General features: G+C 48.7%; 2 protein-coding genes and 1 long non-coding RNA gene across 3 annotated transcripts; 2 read left to right on the forward strand and 1 right to left on the reverse strand.

Moving 5' to 3' along the window:
• Positions 1 to 5,648: 5,648 nt before the first annotated feature.
• On the forward strand, positions 5,649 to 9,070 carry LOC127308239 (putative linoleate 9S-lipoxygenase 3). The gene is made up of 3 exons (XM_051339008.2): positions 5,649 to 5,919; positions 6,278 to 6,573; positions 6,669 to 9,070. The coding sequence occupies exons 1-3, from the start codon at positions 5,748 to 5,750 to the stop codon at positions 8,823 to 8,825; spliced, it is 2,625 nt and encodes an 874-aa protein (XP_051194968.1). The 5' UTR covers positions 5,649 to 5,747; the 3' UTR covers positions 8,826 to 9,070.
• On the reverse strand, positions 6,119 to 10,827 carry LOC139832118 (uncharacterized). The gene is made up of 3 exons (XR_011746724.1): positions 10,710 to 10,827; positions 9,868 to 9,974; positions 6,119 to 6,606 (listed from the first exon to the last, which is right to left on the reverse strand). It is a non-coding gene; the product is annotated as an uncharacterized lncRNA (long non-coding RNA).
• A 5,455-nt stretch (positions 10,828 to 16,282) lies between these two features.
• Positions 16,283 to 24,662, forward strand: LOC127308241 (protein PECTIC ARABINOGALACTAN SYNTHESIS-RELATED). Its single transcript, XM_051339010.2, has 11 exons — positions 16,283 to 16,773; positions 16,868 to 16,918; positions 17,016 to 17,106; positions 17,760 to 17,836; positions 20,894 to 20,982; positions 21,600 to 21,719; positions 22,806 to 22,922; positions 23,138 to 23,281; positions 23,384 to 23,507; positions 23,613 to 23,804; positions 24,105 to 24,662. The coding sequence occupies exons 1-11, from the start codon at positions 16,420 to 16,422 to the stop codon at positions 24,465 to 24,467; spliced, it is 1,722 nt and encodes a 573-aa protein (XP_051194970.2). The 5' UTR covers positions 16,283 to 16,419; the 3' UTR covers positions 24,468 to 24,662.
• The last annotated feature ends 173 nt before the right edge of the window (positions 24,663 to 24,835 follow it).

The raw sequence follows: 24,835 nt of genomic DNA on the forward strand, positions 1-24,835 counted from the left end.
GATGTGGCCGCTGGCCCATCAGTCAGTAGCTGTAGCTAGGGGTAGTCGGGTACGTTTAGTATTTCTATTTATTTCAAATTCGAGAAAATACTGAAATTTTACAGAAATATATAAAATTCATTTCAACTTATAAAAATACAAATAAGATATCAAAATGCTCACAAAAATAAACTCTATTCAATAAAAATATAATATGAAAATGTTTAAAAATCAATTATTTTATGTCTTTTATTTTATCCAAAATACAATTTGAATTCAATAATTAGTTAAGTTAAAAAATAAATAGTAACTATTCAGTAAGTGAAGAAAATGTTAAAATTGATTATCTATATCATATTTTCATTAACTCAAATATTAGTGGTATTTTAAAAACTTTAATTTGCAAATTACCATTTACCATTTTCTTTAAATAATAATAAAGTAAGAAAATGTTAAAAACTAATATTAGTTTTAAAAGTTATTCATTTAAGGTAATCATTGTCACTTTGAGGTAATCGTTGTTGACTAGCTTGCGCTCATCGAACTCCGCCTTGATCGTCGCCCAATACTTCCCATACTTTTGGTTGGCGCCGATGATGTCATGGATCACCGTCGACCACGACTTGCAGAGACATTAATCCTCCAAAACCATCCACTTAGGGCCTCGTGTGCCCGAGGCCTTCTTCTTCCTCACGCCGACCGCGTCAACCTCCATGAGATCATCTGCATCCTCCGCGGCACCCGCGTCCTCGTCATCCTCTTCGTCGCTGCCCTCTTCGTCCTCGTCCTAGTCGTCCTCCACCCCTCCTCGCCCTCCTCCTCCTCCTCACCACCGGCGCTCGCGAATTTGAGCGGGCCCCTGCGGAGAGTGAACGAGGCGCCGTCCGCACCGGGGACTGGCTCGCACTGGGGCTCTTGAAGCCACCCTGCGGCAGCGTATCCTCGTACTGCGGTGACAAGTTCGGTGTCACGCGCCTGGGAGTGGCATAGGGGCCGTCGTTGTAGAAGCCGGATGTCGACGGGGACAACACTCCTAGAATGTACGTTGGCCCCGACGTACTCCATGGGCTCGCGTTGCTGGCCACGATACACGCGGCCAGCGCGTGCTGGTGCGCGCATGCCGCCACCATCTTCTTCTCTAGCTGCGCTGCCCTCCGTCCCCTCTGCTTCACCGTCGATAGCTTGCGGTGCAGGCAGTCTTGCTGCCACTAATTATCAGTCCAGACTTTTGGCTTCTTCTTCGGAGCCGGTGCCTTCCACGGCTTCGCGAAGGGCGCCTTCACCCCTTTCGTCTCATTGCCCGGTGGCTTGGTGGCCGCTTTCTTGGCCACTTTTTGGGGCCTGTCGGCGGCGCCATGAAAGGGGAGAGGGCAGTGGCGGCGGGAGGGATAGAGTAGCGACGGCGGGAGGGAGAAATGAATCAGCGGGATAGGCGGTGAAATTTGTTGGGAGGGCAGAAATGCGCGGCAGGAGAGGCGCGATGGCGGGAGAGGGGGCGAATTTTTATGTGATTCTAACGCGTTGGGCACGCCACTCTCGACCTCGCTTTTCGTTGTGTTCGGCGTGCCCGGAGCGTCCCCTGTGTAGCGGGCACAGGCTCGGAGCGCCGGACACCGTATCGGGCCGCGCCGGACGGAAGGAGGCTTTGGGCGCGCGGCTGGGAACACAATTTTGTCCAGCACGCTCCAAATCCCTTTGGGGACGCTTTGGGGGACGCGACTGTAGATGCATCACCCAAGTCATCAGGTTCTATAAGAACCATGGTATCATCCGCATACTGTAGATGCATCACCCCTGGAATAAGGTGGCGGACCACTCCTTGATGTGACCCGCCGAGTTGGCTTTGGTGAGCATCGCCGCCAACCCGTCTACCATGAAGTCGAACAAGATGGGGGACAAAGGGTCCCCCTGACGCATTCCCCTGGCGTTACGGAAGAAAGACCCTATTTCTCTGTTGATGTTAATAGCCGTTTGGCCTCCCATGACCAACTGCACATGCGATGAACCACCATCTTATAGAAATGCTTCCTGAGTAGGATTTCTCAGAGGAACTCCCAGTTTACACGGTCGTACGCCTTCTCGAATTCCATTTTTAGAAGTCGACCCCTATGCTTCTTGGACCGGAGCTCGTGCACAATCTCGTGAAGTGCCAACACTCCCTCGTGGAGGCACCTACCATTGATGAACACAATTTGACTCCGATCGATGGTCCTATGGGCAATAGCAGCAAAGCGGATCGCATATGCTTTCACAACAAATTAAAAAATAACATGAATTAGCGGTATTGGTCTGTATTGCTTAATGGTGTCTGCCCCCTTAAAGTTGGAAATAAGTGAGAGGATCCCGAAGTTAAGATGCGAGATGTCGACCCTCCCTAGGATCACATATGCTGAGAAGTCTAATCATTTAGCATACTGAGAATTGGTCCCTTCAGGATTCCCCAGAATCACTTATAGAAGAGAACCAGAAGGCCGTCAGGGCCCGGAGCCGATTCAGGCTTCATCCTCGCAAGGACTCGTCAAGCTCCTCGGGGTGAACATGAGTTCCAACCAGGTGTTCTCTCTGCCTTCGACACCTTTTGTCCCTCATCCCAGAGGTTCGGCGCCAGTAACATCACCCTAGTGTCACCCTCCGCTCGCATAAGGCCCAAGTAGAACTGATAGATATGCTCCAACAACTCACACTGCTCCGCGATTTCCCCCTAACCGGAGATCAGACAGGAAAACTGGCATTTCCGACGATGCCCATTCGCAGTCGCATGGAAAGAGGTGGTTCTAACATCCCCTTTGAGCGTCCAGTGCGCCCTTCTAAGTTGCCGCTAATTCTCCTCCTCGACTCTATCCAGCCCAAGGAGCCCCTCCTCCAGGTGTTATCGGAGGGCCCTGATGGGTCCGTTGCATGGAAAACAAAAATTTTCTACCGCAAAGACGAATAAATCCAAGATCTAATCTATGGAAAAGCCAAGATCTAATCTATGAGATCGGAGCAACAAGATGTATGTGAGACTAACCCTCGAAGATTCCAAAGCCTACGAGATCAGATCTCGTTGTTGATGTAGTCGATCGTCCCGGTGCTGCAATCCGGCATCACTTCCGTACTTGGTCGCGCGTACGGTGTCGATGGAGCCCGTCCTCTCCCCGTTCCAGCGGGCAGCGGAGGTGTGGTAGATCTCCACGGAATCCCAGCAGCACGACGGCGTGGTGGTGGTGGTGGAGAAGAAAAACTGCAGGGCTTCGCCTAAGCTGGAGCAGTGTATGGAGGAGGAAGAGAGGGGGCGGCTAGGGTTTGGTGAATGGGTGTGGTGGCCGGCCACCCCCTCCCCTCTTTATATAGGGGGAGGGGTCGGCCTAGGGTTTCCCCCTGGCCCCAACTCATCCTTGGCCGGCGCATGGGGGGATTTCTTCCCCCTCAAGCCTTCCCCTTTATCTCTTCAGTTAAACACTTTAATTTTGGAGATAGATTTTATCTCTAGATTTAAACCATTTAAATTAGAGATAGATCTTATCTCTATGGGTGGGCCGGCCTAGGCCCACATGTCATAGTGGGAAGGACCCACAATGCCATGTGGCGCCTATGTGGCCCCTCCCGGGGTGGTGGGCCCACTTGTGACCCTCTAGAACCTTCTAGAAGCTCCGGTCAAAAACACCGGAACTTTCCTGAACCCCGGAATGTGACTTCCCATATATGAATCTTATTCTCCGGACCATTCCGGACCTCCTCGTGATGTCATGGATCCCATCCGAGACTCCGAACAAACTTCGGTCTCCATCTCATATTCCGAATCTACCTATGCGATATCGAACCTTAAGCGCGTCACCCTACGGTTCGTGAACTATGCAGACATGGTCGAGACTCCTCTCCGAGCAATAACCAATAGCGGGATCTGGAGATCCATAATGGCTCTCACATATTCAATGATAACTTAGTGATCGATTGAACCATTTACATACAATACCGATTCCCTTTGTCACGCGATACTTTACTTGTCCGAGGTTCGATCATCGGTATCTCCATACCTTGTTCAACATCGTTATCGACAAGTACTCTTTACTCGTACCGTGGTATGTCATCTCTTGTGACCAAGTCACATGCTTGCAAGCTAATGAGACGACATTCCACCGAGAGGGCCCAGAGTATATCTATCCGTCATCGGGATGGACAAATCCCACTCTTGATCCATATGCCTCAACTCACACTTTCCTAATACTTAATCCCATCTTTATAACCACCCATTTACGCAGTGGCGTTTGATGTAATCAAAGCACCCTTCCGGTGTAAGTGATTTACATGATCTCATGGTCGAAGGACTAGGTAACTATGTATCAAAAGCTTATAGCAAGTTGAACTAATGACTTGATCTTATGCTACGCTCATATGAGTGTGTGTCCATTATATCATTCAACCAATGACATAACCCTGTTATTAATAACATCCAATGTTCATGATCACGAAACCATAATCATCTATCAATCAACAAGCTAGTTATACAAGAGGCTTACTAGGGACTCCTTGTTGTTTACATAACACACATGTATCAATGTTTCGGTTAATACAATTATAGCATGGTATGCAAACATTTATCATAAGCACAAAAATATTATAATAACCACTTTATTTTTGCCTCTTGGGCATATCTCCAATAGGCCCATCCCTCTGCTTGGTCACCTTCTCTTTCCGTGTTGTCTTTCAATCCATGTCTAGGGTTTTGTCCGTCAAAGATACGGTGGAGCAATTGGGATGTTGGCTCCCAGATAAATTTCCAGTCAGTCTGTGCGCGACTGGTGGTCTTCCATCAATCCATCTCCAGGGAGTTTGTAGGAAATTCATCACCCCTCTGGTCAATCTTTGTCTCTTAACCTTTGGGTCGAGAAAGACAGAGGGTGTTCAGAAACATTTCGACTAGGCGACTAACAATCTTAGAAGACGCCGTGTGAAGTATCGCCTGGCCAAATCGTTTGAGTTTCATTATACCGCTAGAATGGATATGTTGTTTTAGTTTAGGCGCTTGCGAGTGATGTGTTGTTGTAACGCTTCAAACATTTCGTAATTATTAAAATAAGGAAAAAGAACAATCTCCTGTCTAAAGAAAAAAAAAGTAACCAAAGCGTGTATCACGACGACATAAGTCTAGAACGACGAATGCATGGACATCCAGGACGAGTAGGATTGAGTATTGTTCGTATATGGTCCTCCTCCTCCTATCGTTCATGTCTTCCTAACCCTTATCCCAACAGTATGTGCGTCAGATTTCAGGTCTTGCGTTTTCAGATTCCCGTAACAGAAATTAATTACTTTTTTTAGGTAAGAAATTTATTACTGGGTTGAATTTGTTTATTAGCAAGTGAGGATCGGTGGCAAATTAATTCATGCATTTTCTTCAATTCCGTCTCCGGGTGATATATTGGGCCGTCTACGATGTACACACATGCGTAATTCACGAGGTTTCCATGCATGGCAGCGACTGAATCGGCTGTATCGATGAGAGGCGATAATGTGAGCGATCGACGCCGGCCTGCCGTCCACACGTCGTGCCCTGCTAATTGGAAGCCACACGTCGTACATAACAAGGGTAGGCGCGCGCCCGTGTAACACGCACGCACGTACGGTACTGCAGCAAGCTATAGCTTCAGCACAGCACTGTTCTTCAGTTCCTATAAATAGGCAGCAGCAGCTCGTTAGTTTTCCATCCCAAGCACAACCAGGTTGCCAAGTAATCACTGAGCTTAGTTAGCTTGGGAGTGAGAGTGAGAGTGATCGAGCTAGCCAAGATGTTCGGATTGTTTACTCGGGCGCAGCTCAAGGGAAAGGTGTTGCTCCAGCGCAGGAACGTCCTCGACTTGAACCACTCCAGCGGCGCCCCCCTCAGCCACGACACCTGGGATGAGTTCACCACCAAAGGCGTCACCTGTCAGCTCATCAGCTCCACCGTCGCCGATCAAAGTAATTAACATCTGAATACATGCATATATACATCCATCTATATATTAGCCTACCTACTGCATTAGTAGTATTACTTAGCATGATCTCCTTTCCCTCCTTTCAAAATAGATATCCAGAGTCACAAATACTATATCTATCTATGTCTTTCATGAAGATCTAGAACATGCTCAACAAGCGTTTTGTAATAATGTTTAGAAAATGATCATGGTAATAGTCTCCGGCCATCTATTATTCGCCGATCAAAGTATCAGTGCAAAAAATACTCATATAGGTTTCTTTCTACAGTTTTTTAAAAATAAAGTGAAATATAGCTAATTAGCTAAGCAGCTAACAAGAATGGGCCATCATCGATGTACAGACGACGCCAGCCGGGGTCTGGTGGGTGAGGAGGAGCGCGTGGAACACTGGGTGATGCACTTGCCCCCAATGACCCACAGCGACACCACCTACGATGTCACCTTCGACTGGGACGTGAAGAAGCAGGGCCTCCCCGGCGCCGTCATCGTCCGCAACTACCACGCCACCCAGTTCCTTCTCAAGACCATCACCATCGACCACGTCCCCGGCCACCACGGCCCCATCGTCTTCATCGCAAACTCATGGGTCTACAACACCGACAAGTACCACTACGACCGAGTCTTCTTCACCAACGATGTACGAGTCTAGCTTCATTTCCTGAATTCACTTCTATACCAACAACAACAAGAATAATGAACAAAAAATTGACAAGCATATGCAATGCGGTGCAGACTTGCCTGCCGAGCAACATGCCGGTGCTGCTCCAGCCGTACCGGGAGGAGGAGCTCCAGATCCTGCGAGGCGACCACCCCAAGCAGAAGCACGACCGCGCCTACCAAGACCACGACCGTGTCTACCGCTACGACCTCTACAACGACCTCGGCGATCCCGACAACAAGAGCCCCCGCCCCACCCTCGGCGGCCCCGACAGCCCCTACCCTTACCCGCGCCGCGGCCGCACCGGCAGGAAGCCCATGAAGAGCGATCCCACGTGCGAGAGCCGCAACGTCGTGCCCGTGCTTCAGCAGTTCTACGTGCCCCGCGACGAGTGCTTCAACCACGTCAAGAAGGCTGACTTCACCTCCTACCTCCTCAAGGCAATCAGCGCCGGCATCCTCCCCCTCGCCAGGGAGCTCTTCGACACCGCTGTGCCGCGCGAGTTCGACGCCTTCGAGGACATGTACAAGCTCTACGAGGGCGGGATCAAGATCCCCGATGTCCCCGTCATGGACCTAATGTTCAAAGTCTTCCCGCCGCTCAAGAGCATCTGCCCGTCCGGCGGCTCCTACCTCTTGAAGATGCCCATGCCGGAGGTCATCAAGAACGACAAGCTCGCATGGCGCACGGACGAGGAGTTTGCCCGCGAGATGCTCGCCGGCCTCAACCCGCACATCATCACGCGCCTGCAGGAGTTTCCTCCCAGGAGCAAGCTTGACGGGTACGGCGACCAGACCAGCACCATCAAGGTGGAGCACATCCAGCCCTACCTCGGCAAGCTCACCGTCGACAAGGCGATCACCGACGGCAGGCTCTTCATCCTGGACCACCACGACAACTTCATACCTCAGCTGCTCAAGATCAACAGCCTCGAAAACACCTTCGTCTACGCCACCAGGACGTTGCTCATCCTGCAGGACGACGACACCCTCAAGCCAATCGCCATCGAGCTCAGCAGGCCACGCCTTGACGAAATCGGCACCAAAGTGGTCGGCGCCGACAGCAAGGTCTACACGCCCCCCTCCTCTGCAGGCTCCGAGTCGGACAACAAGGTCCAGGACACCATCTGGCAGCTGGCCAAGGCCTACGCCGCCGTGAACGACTCCGCCTGGCACGGGCTCATCAGCCACTGGCTCCACACCCATGCGGTGATCGAGCCGTTCATCATCGCCACCAACCGGCAGCTCAGCGTCACCCACCCCATCTACAAGCTCCTGCAGCCGCACTACCGTGACACCATGATGATCAATGCCCTCGCACGCCAAGTCCTCATCAGCGCTGGCGGCTTCTTTGAGATGACTGTCTGCCCCGGTGAGTACGCACTCAGAATCTCCTCTGACGTCTACAAGAACTGGAACTTCACCGAGCAGGCACTGCCCGTAGACCTCATGAAGAGGGGTGTGGCGAAGCATGACTCCACCAGCCCCTGTGGAGTGTCGCTGCTCATCAAGGACTACCCGTACGCGGTGGACGGGCTTGCTGTCTGGTCGGCCATCGAGAACTGGGCCGACGAGTACGTCAAGATCTACTACCCCAGCGCTAATGTGGTTCAAGACGATGCCGAGCTGCAGGCCTGGTGGAAGGAGGTGCGTGAGGTCGGCCATGGCGACATCAAGGACCAGCCCTGGTGGCCCAAAATGACAACAGTGCAGGAGCTTGTCAGGTCCTGCGCCACCATCATCTGGATCGCCTCCGCGCTGCACGCGGCCGTCAACTTTGGCCAGTACTCCTACGCTGGCTACCTCCCTAACCGCCCAACAGTGAGCCGGCGGCCAATGCCGGAGCCGGGAACCAAGGAGTACCAGGAGGTGGAGACTAATCCGGACATGGCCTTCATCCACACCATCACGAGCCAGCTTCAGAGCATCATTGGAGTGTCTGTGATTGAGGTTCTGTCCAACCACTCCTCCGACGAGGTGTACCTTGGGCAGCGCGATGAACCACAGTGGACATCAGATGACAGGGCAAAGAAGGTGTTCGACAAGTTCAGCAAGAGCCTGATCGATATTGAAAAGAGTATCATAAGTAGGAACAAGGATGAGAATCTCAAGAACAGGAATGGGCCAGCACAGTTCCCCTACATGCTGCTCTATCCTAACACCTCTGACATTGATGGCGAGAGCGCCACCGGGATCACGGCCAAGGGCATCCCCAACAGCATCTCCATCTGATCAATGTTTATGGTAAAATTTCTGTCGTATGTGTTTCTCTACTGTTTATTTTCAAATTGCAAATAAGGAACGTGCATGTGCACGCGTCTGTATGTGGCCAGAAGCGTGCTTGTTCACGTTGATGACGAGTTATGCTTACCTTTCTTTTGATGAAGCGGGTCATCGCCTTGTAGTCAGCAAATATTTTGAGGTTGAATAAAATAACAAAAAAAGCAGAAAATACGCATGGTTAATGCGTCCCAAAACATCGCCCTTTGTGTATTGGTGTGTTCTTCCATGTTTGTGTGAGTGCCAAAAATGCCCATGAGATTGTGTTGTGTAATCGAGCCTGGCCAAAGATTTTGTATTAGAGCATGACTGGAGGAGGAAACGAGAGACACATCACCGGAGAAGAAGATGTCACCATGAGCAGGAGTAAACAGCCTTGACAAAGAGGATCTGCAAGAATCACATAAGGTTTCTGAACCAGCTATGATAACATCTAATCAAGCGGTTAACTACAATCAATTGCCTATATTGTGGTAGAATGTATGTGATGTTCCACTATTACAGATGATTCATTTGATGTTTGTCCATTAGATAGAATTAGCATGGTCTCTTAGATTTCTACATTTTCTTCGCTCTTCCGATTAGCAACACATCAGTTTTGACACTTTTGGTTTAGCAGATAAATGCTTCAGATGGGAAACGACATAAAGATACCACCAGACCTCTGTAAGAGTTTTTTTATAACCCCAATGCCATGCTCACCGTTTTCACCGTTTTATGTAATTGTATACAAAGTTTTCTAAAAACTCTTGTCAAACCAACTGGCATGCCTTCAATTATAGCACCTCAAGCACTGATGACAGACATTGCCTAAATTATAGAAAACTATAATCAGACTAAAAGGTAATCCCTACAGCCATACAACACTTATTTCCTAATTCTTCCCCATGGTGTAGACAAAGATATATCATAATAGTACTACCAAATATGGTCAAAGAAAGGGAGAAACTGACGGGTGAAAATGGGAACTAGAAGTGGTGGCAGAGGTACGGACCGATCAGCTTGCCGATCACCAACAACTGATCCATCTGAGTCCTTCAAGTACTCGATCGGAAACTGCAGGATTTCTCTGTACACCAACGCTTATTCTTGCCATAGACACTGAACAAGCAATGTGCAGCAAGTTAGGACACGTTTGTCAGCTGAAAAAAAATACCAGAAAAGCACCAATACTGCATTGAAACTGCAAATAATGAAGGCATTTGAATGGAAGGTCGTGTGAGTAAATTTTACATAGATGTGAAAGCAGTATGTTAAATATAAGGGGCCTGATACTGGAATAACAGTTTTGGGTCCTTGTTTGTACTTTGTACCTAGTACTACTTGTTTGTGCCACTAGGTTCTTGGTTATGTCGTAATATAGGTAATCACTATCATCGGCTCATCAACAACTACAGTTTTATGTGCGTCTTCCAAGCAGGCGATAAATCCTACCGATACACACCATTCGATTGTGCCCCAAGCAAATGGAATCACCGTTCCATCGTTGTGTCTCCGCACCATGTCACTAGGCCAATAGCGCTGCTCCCAGGAAATCATACATGGGTGCAAATCTCCCTTGATGCCAAGCGGAGGAGATGATGGCTATGGGAGGCAGCATGAACCAAACCATAGGTAATTAGGCATTTTAATGAACTACACGAACAGACAATGTAAGCATTTCTATTCTTGAACCTGGCTTGGATCAATGTCTCAGTGAATAGTGTAAAATGTTGCATTCGACCTGGATCTATATATGCCCCAAATTTACATAAAAAGACTTTTGGGGTGATGCCCCAAATTAATACAACATCAGGAGTTCGATCGTTGCCAGAATGAAGAAGACATCATCCTTACCGTGGCGGGGTGAGAAGAGATGAGATGGGTGAGGACGCAGCTTCGCAGGCGGAGCATGGCGGCAGGCGACGGCGCCGGTGGGGATGGAGGGGAATCGAGTCCTGTGGAGAAACCCATATGTCACGACTGACAATACCATTGTATCAGTGTGACAAGAGAGAAAGCACTGGTGTGTTGTTGGGCTGTACAAGTGCGTCGCTAGACAGTAGTTGGACTCGTGTTGTGTGTGTGGGTAGTTGGCGTCGTTATAAGCCGAACCAGGACCTCTGTATTGTTCATCGATGAAATAGAAACCTGACGAGGAAACGTCTCTCACCCTCCGTCTCCTTCCTCATCCCCTTCGTGCTCCTCCCACCTTTACCTCCGTTCTCGTCGGATCTCGCCTAAATCAAGACGAGGTCGTGACAATTTGGTATCCAGAGCCAGCAATTTCCGCCGATTTTTTTTTCCGTGCTTCGCGCTCTTTAATCTCTCGGTATCGATCCGTAAATCCGTGCGAAAGGTGGGAAATCGCTCCAGCGAATTCCCGCAAAATCCCTAGCCGGTTCGATCTACTTGGAGCGAGTCGCGACGGCGCCTCAGAAAGCTTCGGCGCAGACCACACAAGTACTCATGGCGTTGGCGGAGAGCGAGCGTAACGTGCACACGATGTTGGAGCGGATTTTGCAGCGCCTCGATGATCAAGTCGACCTCGCCAACAAGCGTCACGATGAGCAGTCGGCCTTCAACACCAAAGTCTCTCAGGACCTTCAGGGCGTGCGCAAGCAACTGGAGGTGACAGCGGCGGAAGTGGATGAGGCACGTCGCGGGGGATCGTCCTCGATGCCTACGGCTGGTGTGGGCGTGGGTGCGGTGGCGCCGCGTCTCGCCAACGTCGGGCCCCCACTGATCCCTGCCGCTCCGGGCGCTCCGATCCATCAACCGCAACCTCAACCTCAACCTCAGACGCACCTGTATGCTGTTCGACACAATGCCGAGCCGAACCAGCATGGGGAGCGCGGCCGCGAGGAGGACACAGGGTATGTGAAGCCGCCTAAACATGACTTTCCTCGGTTTGATGGATATTTGCCAAATCTGTGGGTGGATCGATGTGTGGCCTATTTCGAGCTCTACCGTGTCAAGCCGCAACTCTGGGTGACGACTGCATCGCTGTATGTGGACGGACATGCTGCCTTGTGGCTACAGGCGTTTCGTCAGACACATGTGCAGGTGACTTGGACGCAGTTTTGTCAAGCCGTTGTTGAGGAATTCGGGCCCGATGAATTTGAGGGCCAGATGCATAAGTTGCTTCAGTTGCGCCAGACGGGTACTGTCGCAGAGTATCGCCGACAGTTCGAGATCCACATGTACCATCTGCTATCGTTGGATCCATCGCTGAGTAGCAAATTTTTTGTCACTCAGTTTGTCCTGGGGCTCAAGGATGAGATCAGAATGGCAGTAAGAATCCAAGCTCCAACTAGCATCACGAGAGCAACAGTGTTTGCGAAGATTCAGGAAGAGGAAATGGACAGCTTACGTCCTCGCCATCGTCCTGCTCCAGCGGGACGACCACCACCGCAGCCAGCTCCATTGCATCCACGACCTGCTGCTGTTGCGGTTGTGCCCAAGGCAGGGGGCGATGAGTTTGTCCGTGAGCGTCAGCTGCGTGACTATAGGCGTGCTAACAATTTGTGTTTCAAATGTGGTGAGAGATATTCACGAGATCATCAATGCAAGCGGCAAGGCGCCCAACTTCTGACCATTCAAGTGGGAGAACATGGTGAATTGTTGAATGAGGAAGCTATTCGAGCACTTGAATTGCTTGATGATCCAGAACCAGCAGTTGCTGCAGTTGCAGCACAGTGTTGCATGCTCTCCGCTCAGGCCACTACTGGGACCGAGTCTTCTTCATGCATTCGCTTAACAGCAAAAGTCCAGGAGCAAACAATGTTGATTCTCCTCGACTCAGGTAGCTCACATAGCTTTGTGAGTGCTTCATTTGTCAGACGCTTGCAGTTACCCACGTCCCCCTTACCTCCTGTCCCAGTGAAAGTGGCAAACGGTCAATTTATCATATGTGATAGCATGGTGTCACAACTCGAATGGAGTAGCCAAGGACATAACCTCAAAACTGATCTAAGGGTGTTGGATATTGGTGCTTATGATGCCGTGCTGGGCATGGATTGGTTAGATGAGCATAGTCCAATGAGTTGCCAGTGGCACGAGAAGCATATCTCATTTGACCATGAAGGGCAGTGGATTACTTTGCAAGGCCTGACCGATGCTACAACACCTGCTCCAGCGACGATGGATTTGCACACCTTGCACCAATTGGAGTTGCACAATGAAATCTGGGCAATTGCAGTTCTGGAACAGTTTGTAGAGAGCACTTCGGGCAGCGACATTCCGCCGGAAATTCAGCTTATTCTCACAGAGTACACAGATGTTTTCGCTGAGCCAAAAGGATTGCCACCGCGACGCCAATACGATCACGCGATCGCCTTGGAACCTGATGCTCGACCACCTAATTCTAAGCCCTACCGCTACTCACCTCTGCAGAAAGATGAAATCGAGCGCCAAGTACATGACATGTTGCGCTCCGGAGTAATTACCCATAGCATGAGTCCCTATGCTGCGCCAGTCCTTTTGGTGAAAAAGAAGGACGGGAGTTGGAGGTTTTGCATTGATTTTCGTCGTCTGAATCTGGTGACGATCAAGAACAAATTTCCGTTGCCGATAGTTGATGAGTTATTGGATGAATTGGCGGGAGCTCAGTTGTTCTCAAAGCTGGACCTGCGAGCCGGCTATCATCAGATTCGGATGCGCGCTGAGGATGAGGAGAAGACCGCTTTTAAGACGCACCATGGACATTTCCATTTTCGCGTCATGCCGTTCGGATTGACGAACGCGCCGGCGACGTTCCAGTGCCTGATGAACTCCATCTTCGCTGATTACACTCGCAAGTTTGTAATTGTGTTTCTAGATGACATTTTGGTCTATAGCAATACCCTGCAAGAACATGAGCAACACCTTCGTCTTGTGCTTGCACGCTTGCGGCAACATCAACTTTTCGCCAAGGCCTCCAAATGTTCCTTCGCGCAACCAAAAATTGAGTACCTTGGCCATGTCATTTCCAAAGATGGGGTGGCAACAGATCCGGAGAAAACGAAGGCCATGCAGGTGTGGCCTACTCCAACAAATGCCACTGAACTTCGTGGTTTTCTCGGTCTAACCGGCTATTACCGCAAGTTTGTGCCCCGCTATGGGATTGTTGCCAAGCCATTGACGCAGTTGCTAACAAAGAAAGGGTTCCTATGGAACGATCAAGCCCAGCAAGCCTTCGAGCAGTTGAAGTTGGCCATGGTCAATACACCAGTTCTGGCTCTGCCTAATTTCGCGCATCCCTTCACAATTGAGACAGATGCATGCGACACAGGTGTGGGTGCCGTGCTTGCCCAGGAGGGCCATCCAATTGCTTACTTCAGCAAAGCATTGGGCGTCAAGAATCAAAAGCTTTCGACTTACGAGAAAGAGTTTTTGGCTGTCATGATGGCAGTGGATCGCTGGCGACAGTATCTGCAACGTGGTCCGTTCCTTATTCTAACAGATCACAAGAGCCTCTGCAATCTGGGCAATCAACAATTAGACACAGAGCTTCAGCGAAAAGCAATGGCGAAGTTAGTGGGGTTACAGTTCAAGTTTCAGTACAAGCGTGGCGTGGAAAATGGGGCGGCCGATGCTCTCTCTCGTGTTGGTCACTTGTTGTCGGTCAATGCTCTGTCAGTGTGTCAGCCGCTATGGATGCAGGAAGTTGCAAACTCTTATGCAACTGATTCTGAAGCTCAGGCATTGTTAGCCAGGCTTGCTGTGCACAGTCCTGACGAAGATGGATTTGAGCTGCATCGTGGCGTGATCCGTGTGCGTGGTAAGTTGTGGATTGGAGCCAATACTGCTCTACAAACAAAACTCATTAGTGCCTTGCATGATAGCGCGATCGGTGGTCATTCTGGCACTACGGCGACTTACCATCGAGTCAAGAAATTATTCAGTTGGAAGGGTCTGAAATCAGCTGTCGAAAACTTTGTTCGGCAGTGCTCAGTGTGTCAACACACTAAGCATGAGAACTTCAAACCTGCTGGCAAACTGCAACCATTACCAGTTCCAGAAGCCCCCTGGCAAGACATTTCACTTGATTTCATTGAAGGGTTGCCCAAGTCTGATGGCTGTGACTCGATTCTTGTGGTGGTGGATCGTTTCACCAAGTTCGCGCACTTTATACCTCTTCGCCACCCCTTTTCCTCATCTCAAGTGGCAAAGGCACTTTGGGACAACGTGATTAAACTTCATGGCATTCCGTTGACGATTGTCTCAGACAGAGATCGCATTTTTACCAGTCATACATGGCGGGAGATGCTACAAACAGCGGGTACCAAGCTACTCTACTCCACAGCGTATCATCCGCAAACAGATGGCCAGACGGAGCGGGTGAATCAATGCTTGGAGATGTATCTCCGCACCGCCGTTCATGAAACTCCAAGACGGTGGCGGCGATGGTTGCCGGCGGCAGAATTCTGGTACAATTCGAGTTTCCACTCTTCATTGAACTCTTCTCCTTTCAAAGCACTGTATGGGCGTGAGCCAAACTTGGGTGGCATGTTGCAATGGAGCAATCAGGACCTGGGATCTGCGGAGGATTTCGATTGGCAAGCACACACGGCTGTGCTGCGAGCCCAGTTGGGCCACGCTCAAGCTCGCACAAAGAAGAAGGCAGATAAGAACAGAACTGAGCGACAGTTTACTGTGGGAGACCAAGTGTTACTCAAGTTACAGCCATATGCTCAGTCATCCGTGGTAAATCGTCCATGTACTAAACTGGCATACAAGTTTTACGGGCCTTATGCAGTGGAGCAGCGAATTGGAACTGTGGCTTACAAACTGACGTTGCCTGAAGAAAGTCGCATACATCCAGTATTCCATGTCTCTCAGCTGAAGCCTTTTGTTCCAAGTTATGCTCCAGTTTTCAGTGAACTGCCAAAACCACCAGACCTTCTGTCAGCAACTACTTCACCGGCTGCAATTCTGGAGCGGCGAATGGTGAAGAAAGGTGATCAGGCACTTGTCCAACTCAGGATTCAGTGGGACTCGCTGCCGGTTGATGCTACAACATGGGAAGATTATGATGTGCTGCGGGCTCGTTTCCCTGACGCTGCAATCTGGGAAGGGTCTCCTTCTGAAGAACGGGGCAATGTCACGACTGACAATACCATTGTATCAGTGTGACAAGAGAGAAAGCACTGGTGTGTTGTTGGGCTGTACAAGTGCGTCGCTAGACAGTAGTTGGACTCGTGTTGTGTGTGTGGGTAGTTGGCGTCGTTATAAGCCGAACCAGGACCTCTGTATTGTTCATCGATGAAATAGAAACCTGACGAGGAAACGTCTCTCACCCTCCGTCTCCTTCCTCATCCCCTTCGTGCTCCTCCCACCTTTACCTCCGTTCTCGTCGGATCTCGCCTAAATCAAGACGAGGTCGTGACACCATAGCTGGGCCTCCATCGTCAATTCACACGGCAAGATGGGCTCGCACATCCGTTGGCCTCCGCCCTCCCTTTTTTTTACTTTGCTTGTTCGGTGTGCTCGTGGGATTGTCTGCCACTGCCACGCAGCCAAAGCGAAATCCCGAGCTGCACACTCCCACTACCGTCCCGCACCGGGCCGCCGGCGGCAGCCAGCGATGGCGGAGCTCCGGCACTCGACGGCGGCGGCCGCCGCCCGCGCGTCCAACTCCCCAGCAAAGCGCGACTCCGACGCCTCCGCCGCCTCCTCCCCATTCGCATCCACCTCCGCCGCCCGCGGCCGCGACGACGACGACGACGACGGCAAGGACGCGCACCGCTCCTCCCCCCTCCTCCCGCAGCACCACCACCACCACCACAAGCAGCTCCTACCGTCTCCCCTCCGCTCCCTCCTCGCCCTCGAGGACCCCAGGCCCCCCACCGCCTCCCTCTCCTACCGGATCTTGCTCGCCGTCCTCGCGCTCCTCCTGTTCGCGGCCCTCTTCTCCGCGCCCTCCCTCTGGTCCCGCTTCGTGAGTTCCCCGCCACCTCCTCCTTCCAATGCCGTTCAAATTCATCGGAATCCCCACCTAGCACTTAGGTTGTTTCATATTTGGTTTATCGTAGAACGCGCCCTACTTGTGCCAGAAGGAGGGGATCACGCTGCACTGCCCTCAGGTGAAGCGCTTTTGATCTCAGGAAGCGTTTTGACATCTTGTGTTCGCGTGAGAAACTGTAGGAGTAGTTCTTATGGATTTTATTGTATTGAGTGCAGACCAAGGAACCCCTCTCGCTGTGGGAGAACCCGCGTGCTGCCACCACGTCATGGAAGCCCTGTGCAGAGCGTCGAAGCGATGAGCCCTCAGGCAAGTCCTGCATTGACATTGCTTGAAAGACACATAAAAAAAATGTAGCATATGTTGAAACCTTAGTAGCCTTGCGTTAGTCAGTCACTGTGAGGTCACTTACTGGTTATCGCACAGCTAGATTTGTGGTAATCGTTTAACAATTCGTTCTGTTGGTGATTACTGTGATGTGGCGTGAATTTTTCTAGGCTGGGTAAAACCTGATTACAGTGTCTTGGAGAGTCGAATTGTGACCTGTAGTTCCTTACTTCCATTTCAATGTAAGGCTGCAGATTTATGGGGCAGCATATGGCGAACTTAACCCATGTTATTCCTATGAAATGATGTTGCCATCAGTAACATGAAGTTAAAATTATAATGAAGTTTTCAGTTATAGACTTCTGTAGTGAGCAATCAGTCAGAACACATCCATGTAAAGTGCTATGCCAGATCTTATGATCTCGACATCTTCTAGACATGTTTTGTTATACTTATTACTTGTAGAACCAGAGTGTTTCCCTGCAAGAAAGGATACCTCAGCCAGGGAAGAGATGTTCTCGCCCTCTGTTATATACATCAACTAGTGCCTTCATCATCAAACATTTGTTTCCTTCCCTTCCATGATTGGGCCCTGACCTGATATTGATGATACAATATAATGGTATATAATGCAGATGTCCCACCAGAGAATGAAACATCTGGGTATATCTTCATTCATGCTGAGGGTGGACTGAACCAGCAACGAATAGCTGTATGTATGCACTTCTGTTGTCCCAGCCTTTCTCTCCTTATTGTGTGTGATTGCTAAATATTTGTTTCCGTGCTGCAATGTTTTTTTGTGCTTAGGCGTAGATTTGTAGCAACCTGCCAGTACCTCCAAATCTTTGTGTCACCTGAGAATATTTTTTCCTATGTAGCTGGTTGTTGCTTCAGCACAATCAGGCTATACCTTCAATATATTAATGACAATTCATTTTGATAACATATTTTTGCTATGGTTGTTGCTTATCTATACCTAATAATAAAGGGAGAAGCGTTTCCGCGGTTTGGTCCGTCTTCGTCCGCCAGCTTTTGGTTTCGTCCGATCGTGCGTGACTACGTGATGTTTTGTTTTCATCCATCGTGTAGCTATTTTCATACCACACGAGTCACTTGATGGGAGTTTGATCCGGAACATGCAAGCCAAGCTAGCTATTTTCACGTCGCACGAGTCGGTTGATCGGAGTTTGATTCGAACACGCAAGCTACCTACGCGTTTCTATTCCATATATCTGGCCTGGCCGCCCGAAAGAATACCCCGTCCGGCCGCCCAAAGATAAGATCGACAGATTACGACCCTACCAGCGATGGAAAAACAAGGGACAACCCTGAAGCAATCGGGCTAGATGTTCAGGACGCCCCTCATCTTCCCCGCCTCCGGCCGAGTGCCGCTGCGATCGAGTTGGTCATCTCTGGCCGATCAAGGTGCTGTGGGAGAGGTTGGGTGACTTGGGGCGAGCACAATTGAGCCAACGCGCTGCGACGGCGTCTCTTGGCCTGTTGCCAGCTGCGGCGGTCATATAGGAACAGGTACAACCGTACGAGGTGCAGCGGCGGCTCATCGGCTGGGTTGTGTCGATGGATGAGAAAGAGGTTCAGGACGACCTGGTGTTGGCCATCGGCGAGCAGCCGATACGAGCCTACCCCGTGACAAAATCGATCGGGCAAGCAAACAAGCAAGGGTGCGGTTGGTCAATCACTGAATCTGCCAAGTAGCAGGTGTCGGTGTCGAGGATCTCTTGATTATTCCGGGCATCCCGGAATTCTAAACTCCTGAAGTCTGATCGCATCCTTTCCCAACTCGATATCCTCATTGACCTTGGCAAATAAAAATCTCAAATCCAACGGCAATCCCGCACCAAGCGCTCCAGGGCGATTCTTCCGCACGTACGAGGTAAGACGCCGCCTGGGAGGTTTCCGATGTGCTGCTGCAGTCCAATATCCATCCGGGGCAGAATCAACTTATGTTGAACAGGGAGGCAGGGCTGGACAGTCCCATGGCGAAGATAGCAGAGCTCGACCATGTCGGCATGAACTCCCAGCAGTCTAGCACGAGGTCCCATCATGCTCGGTCATGTGGCTCTGGAGAATGAGGCGTTCCTATGCTACCTCAACTACAACATGGCATATCGGCTCATGGTTTCATGGGGCTCGGTTGGGTGTGCTTCGTGGAAGAGATGCCCTTGTGCAAGGGTTATGGCCTCAATATGGAGAATATGCAGATATTTGTCTTTGAATCAATTCATGCCCCAGCGGCCAGAATCCAAATGCCAAGGACGAGTACCCGGTATTTGTGTCTTGCATGCATGAACTGAGTGAAGAAAGTGAATCTTGGACGTTCTGCCTGTGGCGATGGCTATTGTTTGATGAATCAATCACGTGAGGTACTAGCTAGCAAGCTTCATGTCTGTTTCTTCTATGTGATTCTTCTTTAATTATGATTAAAATTATCATATCATCTCATTAGCAATTTATGGATATACAAGCTCATTCGATTAAAGAGGCTTGCTCCACTACAACCCCCTCCCTCAAACTCAACTAAGCCCAACCGGTACTTTTTAGGTCCATGTCCAAACCCGAATCCAAAACTAGGTATGTCTACGTGTAGGCATACTGTCACCACAAGACAGTCCGACGTGGGAAGCAAGACAGTCCGACGTGGGAAGCAAGACAGTCCGGCGCGGGGTCCGCAAGACAGTCCGGCGCCACAAGATAGTCCGGTGAGGGCATCGCAAGACAGTCCGACGGGGGAACAACAAGACAGTTCAGCGCCACAAGACAGTCCGACGAGGGCACCACAAGACAGTCCGGCGCCGCAAGACAGTCCGGTGTAGGCGGCGCAAGACAGTCCGATAGGTCTCGTTCCTAACCCGACGGACATTCTACCCAAATTGCCTCGGGCTGTCTGGGGCGGACTGTCCGGATCTCGCCGTTGTGCCGCCGTCTAGCCTACACGCCGCCCCACCCGTGCCGGCACGCACCTATGAGGCATTGCTGAGGCTCGTGTCCTCTAGATCGTGGCCGGCCAGCCCCGCCATGACGTTCCTCTTGCCCGGCGGCCACAACCGCCACCATGCGGAAGAGTTGCCACCAATGATCCGCTACGTATGTAATCATAAATATACGTATATATATATGTATGCAACATATTCGTATAATTTAGTTGGACCATACGGGTTTATACAGGGCTACATATACCCGTTTAATATTAATAACGAAGAGGTATCAAGCGATCTTAGCCGTTCTTGTGTTTAAGTTTGCTACGAGTTTAGGGGAGGGGGTTGTACTGGAGCAAACGCCTCAATTTAGACAACTGAAAATCAGTTTGTATTTTTTAGCGTCCTCTGCTTATGTTGTCGTTGGAACTACCATGAGGAGCCAACCATGGTGATCTAAAAGTAATTGGGGGTGCCAATCGTTGGCGGCACGAAGAATATCTAGGCGGAAAAGAGCTTGTTATCACAATGGTCGTGCTCATCACACACCTTACCAATTCTGTGCGGGCATGACCAGCTAAGGTTACCGTTGGCCCAACCTTGCCACGAACACTATATAATTTTTTTGTTTCCCGTTGCAACGCACGGGTACGTTTCCTAGTTTAAAGAAAAAGGACTCTCCTGTCATTTAATGCTAATTTACATACCTGCCTAAGAAGATCATGCCAATTTCTTGAGCAGTGAGCAGTGATAATTAGTTTCCTAAGATAGCATCGAGTTTCACTTACAACATAGACCCATATGTTAATTTCCCATCTTTGGTGCTTATGCAGATATGTAATGCTGTCGCAATTGCTAAGATAATGGATGCAACACTTATTTTGCCAGTTCTGAAGCAGGACCAAATATGGAAAGATCAGACGTAAATGCTACTTCCTCTTGTAACTTCTTTTACTTGTCTGTTTTCCTGCTGGTATCGTGGTCTTTACTTCACAGTTCTATTATACAAATTTTGCTTCACATCCACTGGAATTCGATGTTAACTACTGTCTTACTAGAATGTTGGGAAATGAACTTGTAGTATTGGCTCTTCTAAAGATGATTTCCTTCTCGTACTACTACTACTACTACTACTACTACTACTACTACTACTTGAATGGCCAAATTACGTGCTCCCAAAAATCATTATCATCTTCATGCTTATCTATGATTATGGGAAAATCCTCCTTGTTGCTTCAGCAGCGAAGTAATGACTAATGAAAAAAATATGTAGATAAAAAATGCATATTGAAGTCATTTTATGACATCTCAAGTTCTGGTACTATGAATTTTATAAAAAGGAAAACTTGCGATGTCATGTTTAGTAGGTCCAAAGATTTCCTGGTCCTATACTGGGTGTTGAATGATGAACTGATTAATATTGGATATAATGCGGATTTATAGTTCACTTAGTTGCAGTATCACCTGCTTTGACTCTGTTAAATACATTGTGTTTGCCATTACTATTTTGATTGTTAAGATCATTTGTCTTCTCTGCAGTAAATTTGAAGATATCTTTGATGTGGATCATTTTATAAACTATCTGAAGGATGATGTACGCATTATCCGAGATATCCCTGACTGGTTCACAGAAAAAGATGAGCTCTTCACCAGTATAAAGTAGGTCTTATATTTTCTTTTGCTCCTTGCCTTAAGTGTTAGTGCCTCTTTGGTTCAATGTAGGACTGTTATCTGTAAGATCTTTCTATATGGGTTATTTCATTTATGGGATTGTAATCCATGTGAATTTATCCTCTGACTCATTCACTCTATGTCATAGGAAAATTTCCTTGAATAATGCTTGAAAAAAATGGTATGATTTCCTACGTTGCAATCAACACTACAGGATTCAAGGTGTGGCATTGCAATCCTGCGATCCTGCGATCATCCTATTCCTGTGTGTTTTAGAATTGAATCAGAATGACCACTACCCCTACCATTCTGAAATTTACGTTAGACTAACATGCAACACGGTATTGAACTTTGAATTTGAATTTTCTGTCACCAGTGAGATTTATTTATGATTCCGTCGAATGTATTTCAGTGGGTATGGGGAAGTCTAAAGTTACATTCATCTTGTTAATGCTTGAAATCTTGTTTGTTCTTAGCTCATCTTTCATGGGTATTCCGATAGATCTGAAGCAGTTTATCTGAAAGCGTGTTTGTGTTTCTGTCTCAGTTAATATTGAGAAGTGTGCGCTTGCTCGGTGGTAGGGGCACTGTCTAGTGACTCCAAGCCAGCCGGGTTTGATCCCCATGGGGAGAAAATAGCTAAACTGAGTTTCTGGCCTCTTCCTTAAAAAATGGCAATGGGCCCTTCTTTAATATGACTGGACTGAGATATTAAATGCTCAAATTAACCTCTGTCCACCTGGAATGGATGTTTTGATGCTTAATAGACTGAATCAGGTATAAACACATTTCTTTTATTGTCTTCTGCGAAGAGGTATCTGAAATACCATTTTTTTGTGGGTTTGCCTTCTTATAAAGTTAAATGGAAATTTAGAAATAGCTGGAACTGTTGTATCATCTTTTCACTACCTGCCAGCCCACCTTGTCTTATGTTTGCTATTGGAACCTATTTGTTTGTTTTCTTGTCGTCTCAGTATAAATTTCTATTCTGCTTATAACGGGTGTAAAGATCAAGCAACTGAATTGCACTAATATCTTCTGCTTATAATGGTATCGGAATGTGGTCTATGACAGGCGTACTGTGAAGAATATCCCGAAGTATGCATCTGCTCAGTTTTACATTGATAATGTACTCCCAAGGATCAAAGAGAAAACAATAATGTCTATTAAGCCATTTGTCGACAGGTTGGGGTAAGTCGACAACTGAATCAACTATGTTGTGGCAACCATTCATACGTGTGTTTTCTTAACCCAAAATTCCAATCTGCTTCCATGCTAATGTTAAGAGAACGTTGCTGTTTCTTTCTTCGCTTTTATTTAATTTGTGCCACAGCAGTTACATCGTAGAAAATCTTTAATATGGATGTAGCAGTATAAACAAACATAATACAAACCTTCAATTTCAGATATGACAATGTTCCGATGGAGATCAACCTGCTAAGATGCAGAGTTAATTACCACGCTTTAAAGTTCCTACCTGATATCGAAGAAATGTCTGATAAGCTGGCAACAAAGATGAGGAATCGAACTGGCAATGGAAATCCATACATGTAAGCTACAGTGAATCTCTTATGTCCAGTCTATCTGGAGTTCATTGTTTTCAAAGGGAGTGCTTATTTGATGATGAAGTAATTTTCTCTTCTTTTTTAAAGGGCACTTCATCTGAGATATGAGAAAGGAATGGTGGGCCTGTCCTTTTGCGACTTTGCTGGAACACGTGAGGAGAAAGCAATGATGGCAGCTTATAGACAGAAGGAATGGCCACGCCGCTATAAGGTCATCTCAAATTTCCATTTTTCCTGCAGTTATCTCAGTCCCAAGTCTTCAAACATAGAAGTGCACACAACATAACATTCTAACAGTTTTCACTGTTATGCGCAGAATGGATCTCACTTGTGGCCATTAGCACTGCAAAAGAGAAAAGAAGGACGTTGCCCCCTTGAGCCTGGTGAGATTGCTGTGATCCTGCGAGCAATGGGATACCCAAGGGAAACACAGATATATGTTGCATCAGGGCAAGTTTATGGCGGCAAAAACAGGATGGCTCCCCTCAGGAACATGTTTCCAAACTTGGTAAGTTCTTCCATGGCTCAACCAAAGTGCTTATCCACCACCCCTGCAGAGACATTGCAAGTTTGCAACATTTCATTAATTTTCTTTTGGAGCAACCGAGCAAGTCTATTCCACCTTACAACCATTGCCCTTAAAATCATGAGTCGAAGAGTGTTGAATCTCCGGTCCGAAGCAGGGGCCAATTCTAGACTCACACATTAGTCATGGAGGGCACAGCATACGTAAATCATTTCCTACTCTTCCCCCTGAATGCATGAGCCTCAGCACAAACCGACATAAGCTTTGCACATGTGTTTGCAGGTGACCAAGGAGGAGCTGGCGAGCGCAGCGGAGATGGAGCACTTCCGGAAGCACGTGACAAGCCTGGCAGCGCTCGACTTCTTAGTGTGCCTCAAGTCAGACGTGTTCGTGCAGACGCATGGCGGCAACTTCGCCAAGCTCATCATCGGAGCGCGGCGGTACAGCGGGCGCCACCGGCTCAAGTCCATCAAGCCAGACAAAGGGCTCATGTCCAGGTCCCTCGGCGACCCGTACCTGGGCTGGGCCTCCTTCGCCGAGGACGTCGTGATCTCGCACCAGGCCCGCGCGGGCCTCCCTGAGCCCACCTTCCCCGGCTATGACCTCTGGGAGAACCCACTCACCCCCTGCATGTGCAGAGCCTGAAGCATACTCAGTAGTTCTTCTGTAGACTGTAGTGCACAAGTGACAACCATTGCCTCTGTAGTTCTATGGGGTTCACGCACTCTAGAAGCTAGCTAGTATTTCCATTTTCCTTTATTTGCTTTTGATTTTGTTCATATGATACCACTTTCAGTAAGTGTTCCTGGGCTCTTAGCTAATATCAGGTTTTTGTGTTCAGACTTCAGAAGTTCAGATGATTAGACGAAGGGCCTCACCTAGATTGGTTACCTCTGAAGTTCTATGGGGTTCACGCGCTGTAGAAGCACGGAATCTCGATTCAGTTGTTACATTATTTGCATGGGTTTACTCATCACGACGACTGGCGGGATCAATGCATTTTGATTGCGTAG

Source organism: Lolium perenne, chromosome 6, assembly GCF_019359855.2.
Source record: "Lolium perenne isolate Kyuss_39 chromosome 6, Kyuss_2.0, whole genome shotgun sequence".
Lineage (NCBI taxonomy): Eukaryota > Viridiplantae > Streptophyta > Magnoliopsida > Poales > Poaceae > Lolium > Lolium perenne.